The following is an 18797-nucleotide window of genomic DNA, read 5'->3' on the forward strand; positions in this document are numbered from 1 at the left end:
GCGGCGGCACCGAGGCCATGTCCCTGCTCCTCCAGCGGCACCAGCACTGCCACCGGCCATGCCGTGCCGTGCTGCAAGAGCTCCTGGGGTCTCTGGCCGTTCCCCGGAGTCCCTGCTCCGTGCAGGGTCCAGCCCTCACAGGGGTGAGAGCTGCACTCACCCGAGCCAGCACTCCAGGAGTTAACATATGTGAATAAAAACCAGACCCGTACAAACCTGGGCAGGTTTCCCTCTGGGCAGAGGGCTGGGCAGCCTCTGGTCAGTCCTCCTCCTCCTCGGTGCCCCTCGGGCATCTCCGAGCAGCGCCTGCTTCTGTGCACGGCTCCGCAGACCCGCACCGCCCAGTCAGCAAAGGCTGCCCCGCTCCAGCAAACCATGCCCGGGCACCGCTGTGGCTGCGGACAGCGGGACACCCCTTTGCCTGTGTCCAGGCTCACCCCAGCAGCTTTGCTGCCTTCTCATGCAGGGCCCATCCTGGGGTGAGGGGACAAAGCTGCCGTCCCCCACCAGACCAGAGCTGGGCAAGTGCTGCACAGCCGGCGAGAGGGAGAAGTCCGAGGCCAGGTGCTGCCGACTGTGTCTGGAGAGCAGCCAAATCCTGCTCCGTGGGGCAGCTGGATCCACCCTGCCAGCACAAACAGCCATTAAAGGCCAAACTAGAGCTCCAGGCACACGGATCTGTGTGAGGCAAAGCCATGAATTGCAACTGAGAGATGCAAAACTTTCTTCAGGTGCTGCTGCAATTCTGCCTCTCCTCCAGCGTGCCCCAGAGCAACACCAGCACCTGGCTCTCCCACCAGTGCTGCCCAATGCACGGGCTGGGGCTGGTCCTCCTTTTTTGGCAGGGGGTACCGCATCTCCAAGTATGGCGTGGAGGCCTTCTCCGACAGTCTCCGGTACGGCAGCGGCAGCCACCAGCAGCCCCCTGTGCTCCCCTATGCCAGGGCTTGTACAGCAGCCGGGTGTGCATTGGCAGGTGCAGGCATGCTGGGCAGCTCTGCCCCACTTTCCCCAAGCAGGGTTTTATGTCGTACCCAGTTACATCCTTCCCCATACAGCAGAGCAGCAGCGAGCCAAGGCAGGAGCTTGTGAAATACCAATATGGTTGAGAAACCAGGGCACTGCTAGAGCAACAGTTGTGCAACCAGAGGAAGGGTTTCGAGAAAGACTTGAGCAAGGACAGGGCTCCCCTGCACCCTCCCAGGGGACAACAGGGTGCCCAGAGGGGATCACGGCCTCCCCCTCGCCCTGCGTGGCTCAGTCCTGCCCCCCCCCCAGCCCCATCTCAGCTCAGGACAGCACCTCCGTCTGCGAGGCTGACAGCCCATCCCTGGCCAGGCGTGAGATGTGCCCCTTCGGGGTGCAGATCTCCATCATCAAACCTGGCGGCTTCTGGACAGGGAAGACCGACCCCGCAACTGTGGTGAAGGTCTTCAAGCAGCTCCCAGCAAAAACCCAGGCAGCCTATGGCCACCATTACCCGGAGACCTGTGAGTACATCCCCGTGTGGCCCCGGCACTCCCCGGTGACTCCACCACCACCAGCATGCCGGGCCAGGCTGACCCCCCCCCTCTGCCCACACAGATGCCAAAAGCAGCGTCCTGCTGCACCGCCTGAGCAGCTCCTGCCCGTTGTCACCAGTGTCGTGGCACACGTGCTGCTCGCCCGCTTCCCCCACAGCCGCTACGCGGCCGGCTGGGATGCCCGGCTCACCTTTCTGCCGCTCAGCTACTGCCCAGCCTGGCTCACCGCCGCTGCCATCGGCTTATTTCTGCCCGTCCCGGCCAGGGGGACGCCCGCACGCCCCTGAGGATGGCCACCAGACTGGGGATGTGGACGCAGCACCCGCAGGCACCTGCTTGCCTCAAGCCCCTGTTAATGTGCTCAGTAAAGCTGGTGCAAAGCGAGGGGCTGCCCACGGTGAACCTCAGCCTCGGACGTGTCCAAGAGCCGCTTGGCCACCGTGCTGGGTGACCCGCCGTGCCGGGGCAGCTGTGATGCCGGTGAGGTCCCTGCCAGCCCGCAGGGTCCCTGCCAGCCTGCGGCAGGACCCCAACTGCGACCTGTGCCCAGAGCAGCCGTGTTCCCCGGGGATGTCTGAGCTGCAGAGCAGGATCGTCTCTGCCCCTGCAGCCCTTTGAGGGGCTGGTGGCTGCGCCGGGGGATCCAGCTCATCCTCGCAGTCAGAGGCAGGGGCCAATGGGCACCTACCGGCATGGCTGATCGCGCCTGCGGGGCTGTCGCAGGCACCAGCGGTTCTCTGGCTCCCCATCGCTGCCTCATGCTGGAGGGATGCTGCTGCCCCGGGACATGGTTAAAGATGTTTTTCCGAGCCGGGCATGTGGGCAGTGATTCATGTATCGTTCATACCTCTAATTAAGGGCTGATTAGTGATGACTAGCTGGGGGTCAGGTCCCTGAGGTTGTGCACTTGCCTGCAGGACAAGAGCAATGTTAGCAGCAGCCCCACTCCCACCAGCATCGCACTGCTCCCGCACGCGCAGAGGCTGAGCCCACGTGAGACCAAGACACCCCAGGGCTGCGATGGAGCTCAGGGGGACAAGAAGCTACAGCAGGACGGAAGGCAGCATGTAGGGCCCTTGTGCAAGCTGCATTACAGCTTACTGAGCTGTCTCCCCAGCCAAGAAAGCTTTCCTAAATGCTTTGCTCAGCTTAGCAAATCAGTAAGACGTCCCCAGCAGCCCCCACACGTCACGTTTCAGGCCCACGTGTCCCCAAAGGGCCAGGCTGTGGCATGCCGAGTTGCCAGGAGGTGACACGGGGGCCTTGGCTGCACTTTTCTGGGGACCCCTGCGCCCACATCCCTTGGCTGCCTGGGGAGGGAAGGGTGGGAGAATGGCAGATCCCCGGTGCTGCCGCTGCCTGGAGCCCACCTCACTCCAGGTCTGTGCTGCCCCCCGACTTCTCAGTGGGGTCAAGCTGGCAGCAGCCAGGAGGGACCCAGTGCCCATATTTCACCCCAGAGCGAAGCACTGGCAGGTGGAGGAGGAACCGGCCAGGCCCGGGGGGGACCATTATCAGCCCCTCCTCTTTGCCTTCCTGCGCCCCATCCATACAACCCCTGATCCACTGGCCTCCAAAGGTCCCACTCGGATCGGAGTGGCCACTTCGCAGAGAAGAAACTGCCTTTTCCCATTTATCTCCAGACAAAGGGGAGACCTGGACCCTTAGGGAGGTTGGGGGCTCCTGGGCACACATTTGGGTGCCAAAAGCCTTGGAGCACCCTGAACATTGCAGCAGGAATGGGGCGAAGGGGCTGAGCCACCGGCCCCGCTCCCTACGGCTTGGCTGACTTGGAAATGCAATCGGCTCTCGGACCTCACTGTCCTCACCGGGACTGGCAGCCCCTGTGCAAATCCCGACTGCACCCAGGTCGTTCTCGATCCTGGAGTTTGGTGTGGAAATTTCCTGACCTGTTAAATGGAAACAGAATGGCATCCCTGCCTCCTAGGGAGGTAAAGCCCACCCAGCCCCTTGGGCGGCAGAGTGGCCCTTCACAGCCCCCCCCCCCCCGCACCCCCATCCTGCGGCCGAGCCAAAACGCGCCCCGTTGCGCTCGGGGCAAGCACAAAGCCGCCGAGTTCCTGTTTGCAACCCGGGGCCTCGGTCCCGCTGGGGCTGGGTACCTGCGCGCGGGTCACCGGCGCTGGGCTTGTTGTTGTGAGACCCGACTTATCAGTGCCCTCGTGCTTCCCTGCTCTGGCCGTGCCTTCCTTCCGAGCCGATTGTTGATCACAAAGTCTTGTCTGCACTCGAAAAGGAGATTTCCTGCAATTGTTTTGCAGGACTTGCAGCTTGATGCAAAATTTTCTGCCTATCAGCCCCCTCCCCAGTGCCGGGACAAGGCTCAAGCCCCCTCCCTTCCCCTGCAAAACTGCCAGGTAATCACGGCTTGATGATTAATTGCTGCCCAGCCAGAGGTGTTTCTGTGGCGATAGCCATCTGCCATCAACTTCTGCGACAGCTTGGAGTGACGGGCAGCGCTGACCTGGCAGAAACGTTCAGCTTTCAGCCCTTTTCCCTGCAAAGGAAACCCTGAGCTCGTCCTGGCATCGCGTGAGCATCAGGGACGGTCAATGGTACAATTGCCTTAACCCACCCTAACCCCTTGGGACTCCCAGAGCTGGGGAAGGACCTGGCTCAGCTAGGTCCATCCCAGAGGATGCATTTTCCCCTCCTGCCCACACTCACAGCAGGACCTGGGCAGGATCCAGCCCCTGAGAGCAGTGGGGCCACAGCAGCCAGGTCCTGTGGGGGTGACGGTGGAGGGGAGCTGCCCGGGGAAGCCTCGGGGACCCCCGCTCTATCCCCAGGCACCTGCGGCTCCCACATCGACACCTGCCCAGGGCCTCCCCGTGCCTGTCCCCAGCCCTGCAGCAAAATCAAATGGGAGCTGAGCCCCGGGGCTGGAAATCAAGTCAAATGTCACCCGCGCTGGGCTGTCTCAGGATATCAGACCACGGCGGTCATTTCCTGCTGGGAAGCAGCCAACAAGCCCACCCCGAGCTCCGCGCCACGGCAGCTCTGCTTTCCCAGAGGCGTGCAAGCTGCCGAGCCGAGAGGATCACCACACTCCCTGAGCAGCCCCTCCGCGCAGCCTTCGGCTCTGCTGCTGGTGAGCCAACACCTCTCCCTCCCTGCCCGCGTCCGTCTCTCCCCTTTCCCACCAGCATCTCTCAGGACCTGCAGCTTGGTGAGGGCGGGATTTCGAGGATCCTTGGGGATGGGGGGACTCCAGCCCTGGGGCCTCGCTCTCCTCTCCTCCATGGTTTTGGGAGTGGGTGGGTGACAGCCCTTTGCTCGTGTGGGGGATGCTAGGCTGCGGTGCTCCCTGGCTTGCTGGGCTCTGAGTGCCGCGGAGGTGCCCTGGTGGCACGGCACGCTCCTCCGGCTTTCCCAGGTGAACGGCTGGTCTTGTGAGCTCTTCCACTCTTCCAGCAGCACGAGGCTGGATGGGGTCGGCAGCGTCTTCGCCATGCGATGCAGCTGTGCTGGGATCAGAGCTTTCACACTTGGGGCAATAAAAGGATGTAAAGGTCAACTGCATTTCCCTTAAGTTTATAATTTTATCACCTACTTGGAAGTCCCAATGGCTCCCAGCAACGCAGCTCAGGACAGGCAGAGTGAGGGCAGCTGCTTGGGTTTATGAAGTGACCACACATCGAGGGCTCGGGTGGGGGTCAGGGGCTTTCCTGCTAGCACAGAGTCGAGTAGACGTGGTCACCGGTGCATTTAATCGTCCGGGTGCCTGTCTGTGCCCCAGCCACCTCGCAGCCAGTTGCTGCATGCAAGGGCAGAGTGGCAGAGCTGGCGTCGGGATTCCCACAGGCTCTGTGGCAGCAGGACCTGAGCTCTGGAGGTTTCAGGGGACAGCATGAGCCTCAGCGGGGGGAGCTCCCACCTGAAGGTTGCTGCATTCCCAGGTCATCAGCTCCATTTCTGCAGTGACCGATGTTGCCAAGCCTCGGGGCTGGCATGCGTTCTCACCTGTCCTTCATCCCTCCCCTCTGTTGGTCCCCACCCCAGCACTGCCTGTCCCTGGTCCCCGGCCCCGGCTGTGGGACAGCCACTACCTGGGAGCATGTGTGGGTGCGCGGGCAGCTGCTGTTTGTGGCTTGCATTTTGTCTAGGACATGGAGTTATCATCTGTTGTGGGTACAGCATCTTTTGAGAGCTGATGTAGGAAGTCACCATAGCAGTAAAAACTGGATTAAAAAAAAATACAGAAAAGTACTTTCAGTGCCTCCTGTGAGGACTGAGCTCTGACAGGAGAGATCGGCTGTTTCTCTGTACTTTCAAGCTGTCTGGCTCAGTGCAGTTGCCGAGCCACAACTCAGTGCTTTCCCTTTCCTTGCAGCTACCAGGATGGCTGAGGCGACCACTGCCCCCACCGAGACACACACTCTCCTGAACGAGTATGGGGACTACCACAACTGGTCTGAGCTGTTCCACCTCCTGAACTACACCTACACCTTCTGCGAGTTCAGCCTGGATGAGAATGTCAAGCGGGTGATCCTCTTCATCCTTTACCTGGTCATCTTCGTGGTGGGCTTGGTGGAGAACCTCCTTGTCATCTGGGTCAACTGGCAGACACGGGGCAACAAGAGCTTGGTCAACCTCTACATCATCAACATGGCCATTGCTGACCTCGGAGTGCTGCTCTCACTGCCCATCTGGATGCTGGAGGTGATGCTGGATTATACCTGGCTCTGGGGCAGCTTCCTCTGCCGCTTCACACACTACTTCTACTTTGCCAACATGTACGCCAGCATCTTCTTCCTCACCTGCCTGAGCGTGGATCGCTACGTGTCCCTGACCAGCTCCTCTCTCTTCTGGCGTAAGCACCAGCACCGCGCACGCCGCGTCATCTGCGCCTGCAGTTGGGTCTTGGCAGCAGCGATCCCATTCCTGGAGGTTGCTCACATGCAGCTGGTCAATACTGGAGAGCCCATCTGCATCTTCATGGCCCCCTTCGAGACCTATGATGAGTGGGCACTGGCAGTCAGCTTGGCCACCACCACCATTGGGTTCCTAATCCCCTTCCCCATCATCACCGTTTTCAACATCCTGACAGCCAGGTTCATCAAGCGCACCAAGCCGGAGAGCAGAAAGCACTGTCTGCTCATCTATGCCTATATCGTCGTGTTCCTCATCAGCTGGCTGCCCTTCCACATCATGCTTACGCTGCTCACCCTCGATGGCAACCACATCATCCTCCACTGCACATTTGCCCACTTCCTCTACTTCTTCTACGACATCATAGACTGCTTCACCCTGCTCCACTGTGTGATTAACCCAATCCTCTACAACTTCCTGAGCAAAAACTTCCGCAGCAAGCTCATCTCCGCTGTGGTTAAGTACATCCCCAAAGACCAAGGCAGCCAGAAGGGCGCAGACAATTCCTCCTCCACCACACAGCACTCCATAGTCATCACAAAGGACAATAACCCTCCCAATTAAGGGAGATCGGACTCTCCCACTCATCATTGGCAAGTGGTTGTGGAGGGGCGGCAGCTCCCTGCACTCACTGAGGTCAGTAAGATTGTTTTTCCTGGTGATAAGCAGACACTTTGCTTTTAAAAAACACTTCTTGGCTGGCCACCTCCCGTGCTCTGAAGGTGGGGCAGGGTGCCAAATGTGAAATGAGATGGTGCGGGGACCTACAGACATCTTGCCTCTGATGTGCTGCTGTATCAGATCTATTTAGCTAAAGAAAGAATAAGACAAAGAGATATTTCCTGTTTTCCAAAAGAAAAGCAGTAATAAAGTGCATGACTCTACCCAGAACTCTGAACACAAATCCAGCCCCTGGGACCCCACCCCTGTACTGCCCCAAGCCACGGGACTGGGGGCACACAATCCTTTCCCTTCACAAATTTTTCTGCAGCCCTCAGCTGTCACTTACACACAAGCCCTGGATACACCGAGCTGCAGAGGTGTCTGGTGAATGCTGCCCCTCTGCCTTGAAGCCATCCAAACAGGAGAGAGGGAATTAACTACTTTGAAACACAAACCTCTCCTCCCCGTGCCTAGCAAACGGCTCAAAGCCTGATTTTACAGAAGTGAAGGCAATGCGATGCCGAGGGGCTGAGCATGACACAGACCTGAGCTTGAAGGAGGGGAGGAACGATTTGAGATCAGCAGCTTGTTGAGAGCAATTTGCAAACCCAGCAGTAAATTAGCGATGGTTAAAACTGGGTTTGACGGGGCACAGTTGCTTCCAAATGTGACCCGTGGCAGCACAGGTGGGGTTCCCTGTTTGTGTTTTGCAGCATGAGACCCATCCCATTAAACCCAGCCTCCTTTAGAGCATCTCCTGGCAGGTTTCTAAGGCCACTGGGTGCATTTCTAAATGTTGGCAGACTCTGGCAGACCTTCACGCACGCTCCCTTTCAATCAGTCGCACTGAAGCACGCCCCGTGGGAACATGTACGCATGCAGAAACCCTTGGAGCTGAAGCACAGGCTGGGCTTTTGGCTGTGTAAGAAACTGGAGCATCCGGAGAAAGTTCATCGTTGTCCGGATTCTGCTAAGTCACATGCTGCAGGTCAAGCCCTTGGCAGGGGAAGGTGAAAGAGCGACAGTCACTGGAAGGGAGTCCATAAATCTACCAAAGGCCTTGAGCTGCTCAAGAAACACATATTAAAAAAGGAAAGCATAAGCAAATCTAGGGACAGGATGCTTGCAGCAGAGAGCGGTGGGTGGGGAGCAGGATGTCCCGGGCTGTGGCAGAAGCCCACGACCAGGGGTTAACATGGACACTCAATTATCACGGGACTGGCTGGGAACGGCTCTGCTATTTTCAGGGGTCCTGTGACAGCATAAATCACTAAATACTTCAGGGCTCCTTGCGCGCAGGGACGTTCCTTCTTACTACCAGGGGATACCAGTGTTGACAGAAAAAGCCAAATTCATCTCTTACACAGAAAGACTTCGTATCGCAGCTGGGGAAGAAGCCAGTCCCCTCAGACACAACAGTACCCTGTTCAGGGAAGCAACTTGTGGCAGTTCCTTTTCCTTAATTATGTTACTTGCATGCAGTTTCACAACTTGTGAGTGTAGAGCCACTTAAGACTGCAAGCTCTCAGGGACAGAGGCTGTCCTTCGGGATCTGCACCAACACAGGACCTCACTGCCTTCGTCCCTGTGACCCTCCTGGGCACAACACGCACAGTGAAGCCGAGCAGCCCCAAAACAAGCCGGCAAATGCGAAGGCAGCTTCATGCTGACACAACCCACAGCTCTGATCCTCAATCTTCCCTAAGGCTTCCTTTTGCTAATACCCTGCCATTTTCAATGAAGAAATGGAAGATAAGTACACAATAACAAGACACTTGATGCGTGACGTAACCAGGACAACAATATATTCAATTTCAAGTTACTTAAACATGTAAAATTTGATATTTGACCTATTAAACTTTTTTTTTTTAAACTCTCCTAATGTATCTGCAACTTTGTTCATAGGCCTCAGGGCCAGAGTGACCTCAGGTAAAGCCTCATACAGCCCCACACAGTGATGTGGGCTTGAAACCCAGCTAGTCCTTTAGCTGGGTCCCTCAGTCTTCCTTTAAAGCCTTTACCACCCCATAGGGTAAACTGGCCCAGCCACCGGCTCCTTTAGCAATTACCAGCTATACACCCCCGGGACACCCACCCAGCTTGAATTTCCAGTGCCCACTGCTGGTCACTGGCTCGGCAACAGTGACCTGTCCCACCAGGTAAGCTCTCCCCAGAGCAGCTCTGCCCGAGCTGCTCCAGTGGCAATGGAGACCGGCAGCCCCAGCCAACAGCAATGCCCAGCAGGCTGGTCGCCCTAACCCTGAAGCGAGAAGGAAGCCTTGCTGCTGGAGAAAAATTAAAGCGGCTCTTGAAAACCCCAGCAGCATTTGCCCACTGATCCGGCTTGCCAGCCAACAGCTCCGAGTCTGCGAAGGTCCAGGTCTCAGTGAAACACAGCGCTGGCAGCACAGAAAGGGCTTACCGAGGAACACAACCCCCCAGAATTTCCTAAATGGTTTCTAACAAGGGCTCTGCTCCCAACCTGCTGTGGAAACAGCCTGCAGAAATGCCAGAGTCCGTTCTCCTCTCGCTGCTCCGGGTGCTGGAGGAGGCGGTGAGGAAGAGGCCCCGGCTGCCTGGACTCGTGCCACAAATCCTGCAGAGCACAGCACAGGAGCAGGATACCAGGAACGGCTCATGTGCTTTCCCAGGCACCCCTGAAGAGACAGAAATGCCAATCTGCACATTTAAAGAAACAAGTTTTATAAAGAAGCAAGGTACAAGAGGTCAACATTTTCCATTTTATTATTCTAAATAAAAACCACACTTTGTGCTGAACAATGGAGTATAAAAGAACCCGATGTACAACGATTTTAGACATCTACTATTTGGGGGGGAAGTTTACAAAATATACAAAACTTTACAGCAAATAGATAGTAAACACTTAAATATCAGGAGGTCAGTACCTACTATTAACTTAACAAAAAGGTTAGACAGCAATTCAACTCTTTTTCTTTCTTCTGCTTAATTATTCTGATAAGAGACCTGGATCCTTTGAGAAAGGGGAGAATCAAACTGAACTTTGCGTTTTAGAAATCTGAATAAGACCAGTCTTGAAGCACTGCCTTTTGGAGGGGGATTTTATGTCAGGGTTTCCTGTGAGGACCTGCAACCCGGTCGCTCTCTGCAAATGCCGCCGGCACAGCTCACGGCAAAGCGTTTCCCCTCTGCATTCCCCTCTTGTACCCCGAAGATCCCAAAGCACTTTGCGAACACGAGTTAAACCTCACAGCTGCCCCAGGCGAGGTAGGTAAGTGTCGTCCCCACATTCACGGAGGGGAGGTCAGGAGGCGAGCAGGCTTGCCAAAGGCTGCACTGCGAGTCAGCGGTGGAGCAGCAACAGATCTGGGCACGGAGTTTCGGCCCTGGCTGCCCCGATGCTGCAAACAGCGCTTGGCCTTCAACAAGGAGCTATGCGGGGCTGCACCGCCGGCACACAAACAGCCCCATGCCGCTGGCCGCTAGCCCCTGCCGTCACCGGTGCCTCCACCGCGATGCAGCCGGGTCGGAGCTACGGCTCCTCGGGGCAATGCAGCCCGTGGGGGACTCAGGATGAGCCCACCGCTCCGGCCAACGCCACTCTCCCCAGCCACACAGCTTTCTGGAGGAACACTGGAGCTCCCAGCCAGGCTGGCTGGAGTCGGGGACAGCCATGCCGCCGAGGGGACAGGGACAACAGAGCCCTGACGCTGGCTGCAGGCTTGGAGAGGCCCAGAACCCTCCCAGGGGAAGGAGTGCTGAGGTCTCTGACCCCTCTTGGGAAAAGCCCTCCAAGGAGGAGCAGTGGCACGAGGCCAGGCCAGCACAGGAGCGCTGCAGGTCCAGATCTGTCCCGGCATCCCCTCTGCAGATGGGACTCGCTGCTGATCTCGAGATGTTTCATGTGGGAATGATTCATTATAACACAGGAAAGAATCCAAGACACAGAAACGCCAGGGACCCGACTGCTCTCCCCATCCCCACAACCAAAAACAACTGGCAGTGAAGGGGGTGGGCTTTTGCTTTCCCGTCCCTGTGTCCATAAGGGTGGGCTTGCTTTGCCCGTTAGTGTTTCAGTGTAAAAGCTTCTCTTTTTGGTTTATGTGCACAAAAGGCTTTTGCTTCACAGCTTAGCTAGATACGGGGCTGCAGACACTACCACACGGCAGCGCCCCAACCCATCCAAAAGCTCATCACAGCTTCTGGGACGTTTTAGGAGGGTCTTGAGGCTTTAAGGACTCGGCTCTCCCAAGCCTCGTCTGCCCCCCTCACATCCTTCATAGCAATCTCCAGGGCAGAGCAGGTCACACCCGTTCCTGTCTACCAGCCCATCTTGACACCACCAGGACAATGAAAGAAACCCTGTAACTCAAAGAGCTCCTCAGAGGAGCCTCCAGTGGACTGCCATCAACTCCCACACTTCCCTAGAGCACCATGCGTTCTCAAAATGATTTTTTTTTTTTTTAAACTTAACAACACTAAGCTAAACATGGCTCTGCAGACCAGCTAGAGATCACAGACCGTGGCCTGGCAGCTGACCAGTACCATGAGACCAGAGTTTGGAAACCAGAGCTCCAGTGGCAGACGCAGCACAGCCTGGCTGGCCCCAGGGTTGGTGATCACTGCGGTGCCTTTCCTCCTCTCAAAACAGGCTCCAGGCACCAAAATAAGGACAAGTCCAGTTTAACACCCCCCAAGGCGATGTCAGCTGGCCCCAAATTTGGCCAGTATTACAGGGACTGGGGAAAGGACACAAACTCCCAATGGCCTCTCATTCCTCCTCAGCAAGGTCCATTCCTCCCACCCCACCTCCGTGCAGCGGGGTCGGACTCGGGTACTGCAGGTCCACAGGGTGACTGAGGATGATACAAGCTCAGGACGAAGGAGCTGCCTGGGAAGGGTCATTAGGTCCAGCCAGGGCTCAGCACTGCCAGCGGGGACACGGCTCAACACTGACTCTTTTCTCTTCCCCCGTCACAGCAGGCCTGGACCTGGACCTGGAGGTGCCACGGTGGAAATGCAGCTTTACAAGCAAACCACGGGGATCGAAGGATGGATGGAGCTGAAGGTCAGGGGCTTCCAGCAGCTGCATACCTCTGCACCCTCCAGCTCCTCTCTCCCCAGGACGCAAACTCCTCCTTTTGCAACACGTCCACCCGATGGGGAGATGTGCTCTGCAAAGCCCAGGGGACATTACAGCGCCGCTACCCCTCAGCACACACATCCCTGCTTCCCGCTCCCCAGTGCTGCTTCCCACAGCCTCTCCGCAGACACAGCGGCGCTGAGCCACCCCCCACTTCTTACATTGCTACAGAGCTCGTTTCACAGGACTGTGATGGGGACGGGGCTAAAGGTAAGTTTGCTGGCGACAAGGAAGGCTGTAACAGGACTAAACTGACCCGACCAGGTCCACGAACTGGTACAGAACAGGAAAGGATGGAGGCTGTCATTTCCCTAGGACACTAAACATTAATATTCACCAAGCACTTTGCATCTCCCACACGCTTTGCAGGTATGAGCCAGCAATCTTCACCACACTCCCGGGAGGTAGGTAGGTACCACAAGTGTTACCACCCTCATTTTACAGATGAGGAAACTGAGGCAAAGAGGTGAAGTGACTTGCCCAAGGCCACAGCGGAACGGGGGGGAGCAACCCCCAGGAATTCCTAGCTCACCAACCACACATTCAGCCCACGCCTCTCCTCTGTCGCAGGTTGTCCCTTCGAGAGGAGGAGAAAGCGGGATGAGTTTACAGGGTTTGCAAATCACTAGTTTTGTTTTGTAACAGCATATCTTTACAGAAGCGCAGGAGCCAATTTACTACGACTGTGGCTTGAAAGCCCTGAGCGCTTCCTGTTTGTGAGGTAGAATGAGTTACCTAAGGGCAGTCATAACTCATGCTGCGGCATCGGAAATATTTGTTCCTCTCCACCTCTGCCCCACAGCAGGATAACATGGGAAAAAGCCGATCCCCACCCTTCCTGGTGTAAACACTGCCGGCATGGGGCTGACCTCGCCAGTGCAGCCGGGAGAGCCCACCGCGCCGAGGAGCCCCCAGCCCACACGCGACGCGCGTCCAGGAGAGGCTGAGCTGAGGTTCACATCAGCTGCTATTGCTGCCGGCTCCCAGAGCTGCTCTGCCGCAGCCCCCAGCCGGCGCCTGCTGAATTTACGGCAGGATTCGACAAAAGATGAATGAACTCACATCGCACCAACAACATCCTGCAACACACATTTGCCACGAGACTTGTCCGGGATGCGATGAGCCACGGCGGCAACCACGGGAGGGGGCTATCCCTTCAGCAGAGAGAAGAGTCCTCAAAGGTACCTTCCTGGGAGTTAAGGCAACAGCTTCATCACATCTTGTCTTGCTGGGATCCACACAGCCGCAGCGACGCCACTCTCTGGCATCCAGCGCTTCCAGCAACTGGCAGCCCTGGGAAACACCGTGCCAGCAGAGCACGATGTGCATGGCTGCCGGCGGCAGAGGAGAGCTGAGGAGAGGTCGGCACGCTCTCGATGGCCAACTGCAGGGCAGCAGAAGTTAGGCATGACTGTGCCATCACAATATATCTCCCAAGGAGCAGTTAACCCCGCAACACGAACCTGCTTCCCCTGCCCTCTCCAGGTCAGCGACTCCTCTGACAGCTCCCTCTCCTCACGCATCCACCTCTTTCCTTCCACGCAGCTGCCCCGCTGCTCGGGCTCTTCAGAGAGGTGGTGTCACCCCTTCATCTCCTCCTTCGGAGATGGGGTCTCAGGGCATGAGCGAGCAGCATGTCACAGGCATGGCAGAGAAACTGCCAGCCACGCTCCCAGCTCAGGCAGGGCTCCCAGCTCAGGCAGGGCTCCCAGAGACCAGCGGCACTGCCTGGGAACTGCCCTTGCGAGCGACAATCACCCTCCTACTCATTTACTGCCAGGTATCCCTCCTCATTTGCATGTGCACACTCACATGCTGCTTGCTCACCTCCCCTGCAACGGAGCAACGACTTCCAAGGCTGATTCTGTGACATGGACTTTGCTTATCTCCTTGCAATAGCAGCAGAACCCCAGTGATGCCCAGAATGAGTCTGTTATTCCTTTTTTCTTTTTTTTTTGTTTTTCCTTTTCTTTGAGTCCAGCACCATCCTGCTCTGGCTCTGTCCCTCTCTACTGAGGTCAGGTGTGAAAAATCTTAGCAGCATCAGTTTGTGGACAAGCTCAAACTGAGGGTTAGCCTAGTCAAGTGGGCTAAAAGGCTAAAAAAAAAAAAATCTAGATTCAAAACCTAGTGAGAAATGCTAAAAACACAGAACTCGATGGCCTCTAACAGGACCAGAGGTAAGTAAACACGACAGACTTCTTGGAAACAGTGATGTAGCTTACGTGCTGTTAATTTGTACAATGCCACCAATCTAAAAAGCCCTAGCAAGGCCAAAAAAAAATTTAAAAAAATAGAAAAGGAGGATTCCATCCATGATGCCTGACCATTAAATAAAATAAATGACATTTTTTTCCACAGCTTCTGTAATTAGCATTTGCTCCTTTGCTGGTCCTGCCCTGCCTCACCCCATCAGCTGTCCGTGTTTTTCTCCGCATCTTTGGAATGGATGATATACATGAAAGTCTGTTCGATGGTGAAGTCTGGGGGGAGGCTGCCTTTGTGCACGCCTATGTGCTTGCTCATGAGGTTGAGCGTGGAGCTGTAATGCCCGCACACAGTACAGCGGTACATGAGGGCTCCCGAGTGCGTCCGCAGGTGGCACTTAATGGTGGAGCGGCCGCGGAAGAACTTGTGGCACACCTTGCACTGGTAGGGCTTTTCTCCGGTGTGGATCCTTCTGTGGTAGTTGAATTCACTGGTGTGAGCAAACCGCTTCCCGCAGACCTTGCAGCTGTACTTGCTGTTGCCTGGCTGGTTTTGCAGCGCCAAGTCTTCGCTCAGGAACTCCTCCGGCAGCTTCCTCTTCTGCAGGCCCTGATGCTGGAGACGGTCTCGAAAGCTGGGTCGGATGTCCAGGCTGCCCCCGCACTTGTGCTGGCTGACGTGGTAACGATACGCCGCTTCCAGCTTGAAGCTCTGGCCACAGAAGTGGCAGCGGAAGAGAGCCTCCTCCATGTTCTGGTGAACGGCCAAGTGCTTCTCCAGGAGGTGCCGATCCACAAAGCTGTTGGCACAAACAGAGCAGGAGAAGACCGAGATCCCCAAGTGAGACAGGGTGTGCCACATCAGGCTGCAGAGACTGAGGTGCCTCTGGTCACACACACCGCACGTCTGGCTTTTCAAGTTCACGTGGTCCAGGATATGGTTGCGGACGGTGTGGAAATCTTTGGCCAAAGGCTTCCCGCAGGCAGCGCACGCCAGCTCTGAGCCAGGCCCTCCCCCAAACATGGTGATTTTCCCCGGCAGCGGGTCACTGGGGTGGACGATGATGTTGTTGTCAAAGACCCCTTCTCGTCGGTGGAGGGTCAGCTGCCACTGGGTGAAGAACTTGGTCTCGCACATGTCGCAAGAGAAGAGAAAGATGCCGATGTGGGACAAAACATGAGTGACCCTGGAGTTCCGGTCCTGGAAGTGGGTTTCACAGACTTTGCAGTTCCCGGTGAGCAGATCAACGTGATCTCTTGCGTGCTGGCGGATCAGCTGGATGTTGGGCTCCAGGACCTTCTTGCACACCTGGCAGGGCATTGCCTTGCTATCCCGGCTGTCGTTCTCAAAAGCCAGCTCTTCTTCACTGTCATCACTCAGCTCAATAACTTCTTCTGATGGGCCCAGTTCTTCACTGGCATCTTCGAAATGCAGTTCGTCCTCGCCCAAATCCTCCAGCTGAAGCTCATCCATCTGCCCAAAACCTTGCTCTTTGGAGTGGTCACTGTTGCTGGGACAGGAGTTGCTCCCCGTGGAGATGTCCACAGAAGGATCAGCGGTAAAGAAGCCACCCTTGCCGTAGTCACCATTGCTCTGGACCTTGTACTGCTGGCAGGAGCTTGCGGTGGTTTGAACAACGATGTTCACACCGCCCAGGCTGGGCTGGGTCGCCATACCTGCGGCAGGAGCGAACTGCCCTTGATCCGATTCCTGTTCTGTCTTGGGAGGCTGCTGCGGATGCATCAGGGGAAGAGTCTGGCTGGCTTCACTCACGGTATTCCTGTCATCCTCTTTGTAGCTGCCTGCCACTTCCCCATGCAAGATGTAATTCCGTTCAGGGCCAAAATGTTCCCCGCCACTCCGGATTTCACCCAAAGAATGGCTCTGCTCCGAGGAGGTGCTGCTCAGAGGACCTGACCGGCCTTCGCTCATGGACAGGGAGGGTTGCTTTGTGATGGCTGAGCTCTCCAAGTCAGGGAAGGTTGAATGGCAGGCCTTCAGCAGATCTTCCATGCCCAGCCGCTCTGCCACCTCATAAATGACGCCAACATTGATAAGGTCTGTGAAGAGCTCCGAGGTGTACACAAAACTGAGGATCTTCTCAAAGTTGGCCGGCGTGATGAAATCCACTACATAGGTCCTAGCAGCATCCAGCCCCGTGTTCAGAAAGAGGTTCTGGAAGTAGCCTGCAGCGCAGGCCAGAACAGCCTTATGTGCAGCAAAGGAGCGGGTGCCCACCAAAATGGTGACGTCGCACATGGTCTCGGAGAGCCTGCACTTGTTGAGTTCCTTCAGCAGGTTGTTGGGGTGATTGGTGCTGTGCAACTTGATCCTCATGCCCATCTTAGCAGCTGCTTAAGAGTCCCTCTCCTGGTCAGCTTCTTCTTCACGCATTCATCAGCTTCATGAGCAGGAGGTGCTTGGCATCCAGAAACTGGCAGGGCAAGGGGCTCTAGGGAGAGGAAAATGCAAAAAATGTTAATACCTTAACAACCAAAGAGACATCATTCTAGTCATATCTCAAATTTTCCACTTTCCTGACAAGCAACAGAGAAGCAGCAGCATAGCTGCTTAGATGGAGATTGACTAAAACCTATCTTGTAAGTTCAAAGACTGACTCTTTGGGAAGCGAAGGGAAAGACGCACAAAGGGAAAGGGGCAAACAGAAAAAATAAAGCCATTTACTCTGCCAGCGACAGCCTGAAGTTCCCACTTCTATCTGGGCACGGACAGAGGTCCCTCTGCCTCGCAGCTCCACTCAGTTCTGAAACTGAGCCCCAGCCGGTGCCTGTTACAGAGACATCCCTCCTCTCCCTGAGCCAGGGATAACACTCCTGTCTGGAGGGCTGAAATTCAGGCTCTACACACTGGTTGGCTTTGCCTCTGGGTCTCCTCCAGCCACCACCGCTTCATACCTTTGCTTCAGATTACTCCCATACCCACACGGTAACTTTCGGTTTCCAGGTGGGATCTCATTTCAGATTCTCCCCTGCATGCCAGCTGCTCCGGTTCCCCTGGGATTTCTCCTCTGCTACACCGGTATTTGCAGCACCTTTCAGTGCTCTGAGCCAGGTGGTTTGTGCAATATTCCCAGGCTGCTGCCACTGGACACCTGGCCCATGTCACTGGCAATTCCCACCTGAGCTCATCCCTCCAGCTTGTCCCACTGCCTTTGTCACCCTGTCCCACTCCCGAGTGCTCAGCCAGCTCTCAGGCCACCCGGGGACTTGACGAACTTACCCCGGGGAGCTCTATCCCTAATCCCCGTCCTTTGAGCAATGACCCCAGATGCCAGCGGAGAGACCGGGGAGTTTGCAGGAGGCGGAAGGGGACTGGGCTGCCTTCTGCCCCAGCTCCAGGGAAAGGCCAAATGGAGCTGGGGACGGGCTGTCCTCCCCTGGGACGCCGAGGGACGAAGGCAGGGGATGGCCCCTGCCCGAGAAGGCAGCAGGGAAGCACCACTCACAGCTGGGGAGGATGAGGATGGCTGGGGAAGGTTCCGGAGGGGGAACGCTCACCAGCCCAGAAACCGCCAGGACGTGGGCAATTCCCGCAGCGTGGGGATCCCTGCGCAGGGGGGGCGGCCTGGGGACGGAACAGGAGGGAAAAGAGACGGAGAAGGGAAGGGGGGGACCGGGGGGCGCAGGGACGGGAGGCGGCCCCGGAGGGTGAGGAGGGGCGGGCAGGCCCCGCTGCCTGCAGGCAGGCAGGCAGGCAGGAGAGGCTCCCTTCTCTGCGGGGGGGGCAGGGAATCCCGGACCTGCCCCAGGAGAACATGGAGCAACGGGGGGGGGGTCGCAGGGCCCCGCGGGGGGCTGGAGGAGCCACGCGGGACAGCGGGGAGCTGGGGGGGGGTCCACGGGGGGGGTGGTAACGAGGGGCCCACAGGGACGCGGGGGGGGGGGGGAGCCAAAGGGGAGAGGGGGGGCTCTGGTGGGACCCCCGGGGGGGGGGGGGCAGGAAGGGACCCCCGGGGGGAAGCACGGGGAACAGCGAGAGGCCCGTGGGGGGTCCGCGCGGGGCCCATCGCGGGGCGGGGGGAGGTGGGGGGCGGCGCGGGGCCCCCGGGACTGCGGGCGGGGCGGCAGCCGGCGGCCGGCGGGGCTGCGGGCCGGCGGCGGTCCTTACCTGCCCGGCGCCCCGCACCATCCCGGCTCGGCTCACACAAAGGCGCCGACCCGCCCTCCGTCCGCCCCGGCCGCCGCCGGAGCCGCCTTCCGCCCGCCCGCGCGCGCGGCGGGGCCACAGCGCCCCCCCCGCGGCCCGGAGGGGAACTGCGGGCGGGGGGGGGGACGGGACACGGCGACGGCGACGGCACCGGCACCGGCGGACACGGGCACAGACACGGACAGACACGGACATGGGCACGGACACGGGCGGACACGAAC

The 18797-nt window shown here is 57.6% G+C and overlaps 3 protein-coding genes across 3 annotated transcripts; 2 read left to right on the forward strand and 1 right to left on the reverse strand.

Annotated features, from left to right (window-relative positions):
* Positions 1-17: 17 nt before the first annotated feature.
* On the forward strand, positions 18-1902 carry LOC128151772 (uncharacterized). The gene is given in 6 exon segments (XM_052809420.1): positions 18-143; positions 331-479; positions 846-949; positions 1059-1490; positions 1585-1620; positions 1623-1902. Coding segments are annotated over 6 exon segments (1035 nt in total). The 3' UTR covers positions 1811-1902.
* A 2420-nt stretch (positions 1903-4322) lies between these two features.
* On the forward strand, positions 4323-8952 carry GPR182 (G protein-coupled receptor 182). Its single transcript, XM_052810164.1, has 2 exons — positions 4323-4635; positions 5878-8952. The coding sequence occupies exons 1-2, from the start codon at positions 4407-4409 to the stop codon at positions 6978-6980; spliced, it is 1332 nt and encodes a 443-aa protein (XP_052666124.1). The 5' UTR covers positions 4323-4406; the 3' UTR covers positions 6981-8952.
* A 4941-nt stretch (positions 8953-13893) lies between these two features.
* ZBTB39 (zinc finger and BTB domain containing 39) lies at positions 13894-18644 on the reverse strand. The gene is made up of 2 exons (XM_052810145.1): positions 18538-18644; positions 13894-16861 (listed from the first exon to the last, which is right to left on the reverse strand). The coding sequence occupies exon 2, from the start codon at positions 16750-16752 to the stop codon at positions 14614-14616; it is 2139 nt and encodes a 712-aa protein (XP_052666105.1). The 5' UTR covers positions 16753-16861; positions 18538-18644; the 3' UTR covers positions 13894-14613.
* Between the last annotated feature and the right edge of the window lie 153 nt (positions 18645-18797).

This window comes from Harpia harpyja, chromosome 15, assembly GCF_026419915.1.
Source record: "Harpia harpyja isolate bHarHar1 chromosome 15, bHarHar1 primary haplotype, whole genome shotgun sequence".
Taxonomy (NCBI): Eukaryota; Metazoa; Chordata; class Aves; order Accipitriformes; family Accipitridae; genus Harpia; species Harpia harpyja.

Coding starts and splice junctions, on each gene's coding strand:
- GPR182 (XM_052810164.1), top strand. CDS start 4,407: ATGGGAGCTGAGCCCCGGGGCTGGAAATCAAGTCAAATGTCACCCGCG. Junction 4,636..5,877: donor AGCCTTCGGCTCTGCTGCTG/GTGAGCCAACAC, acceptor CTTTCCTTGCAG/CTACCAGGATGGCTGAGGCG.
- ZBTB39 (XM_052810145.1), bottom strand. CDS start 16,752: ATGGGCATGAGGATCAAGTTGCACAGCACCAATCACCCCAACAACCTG.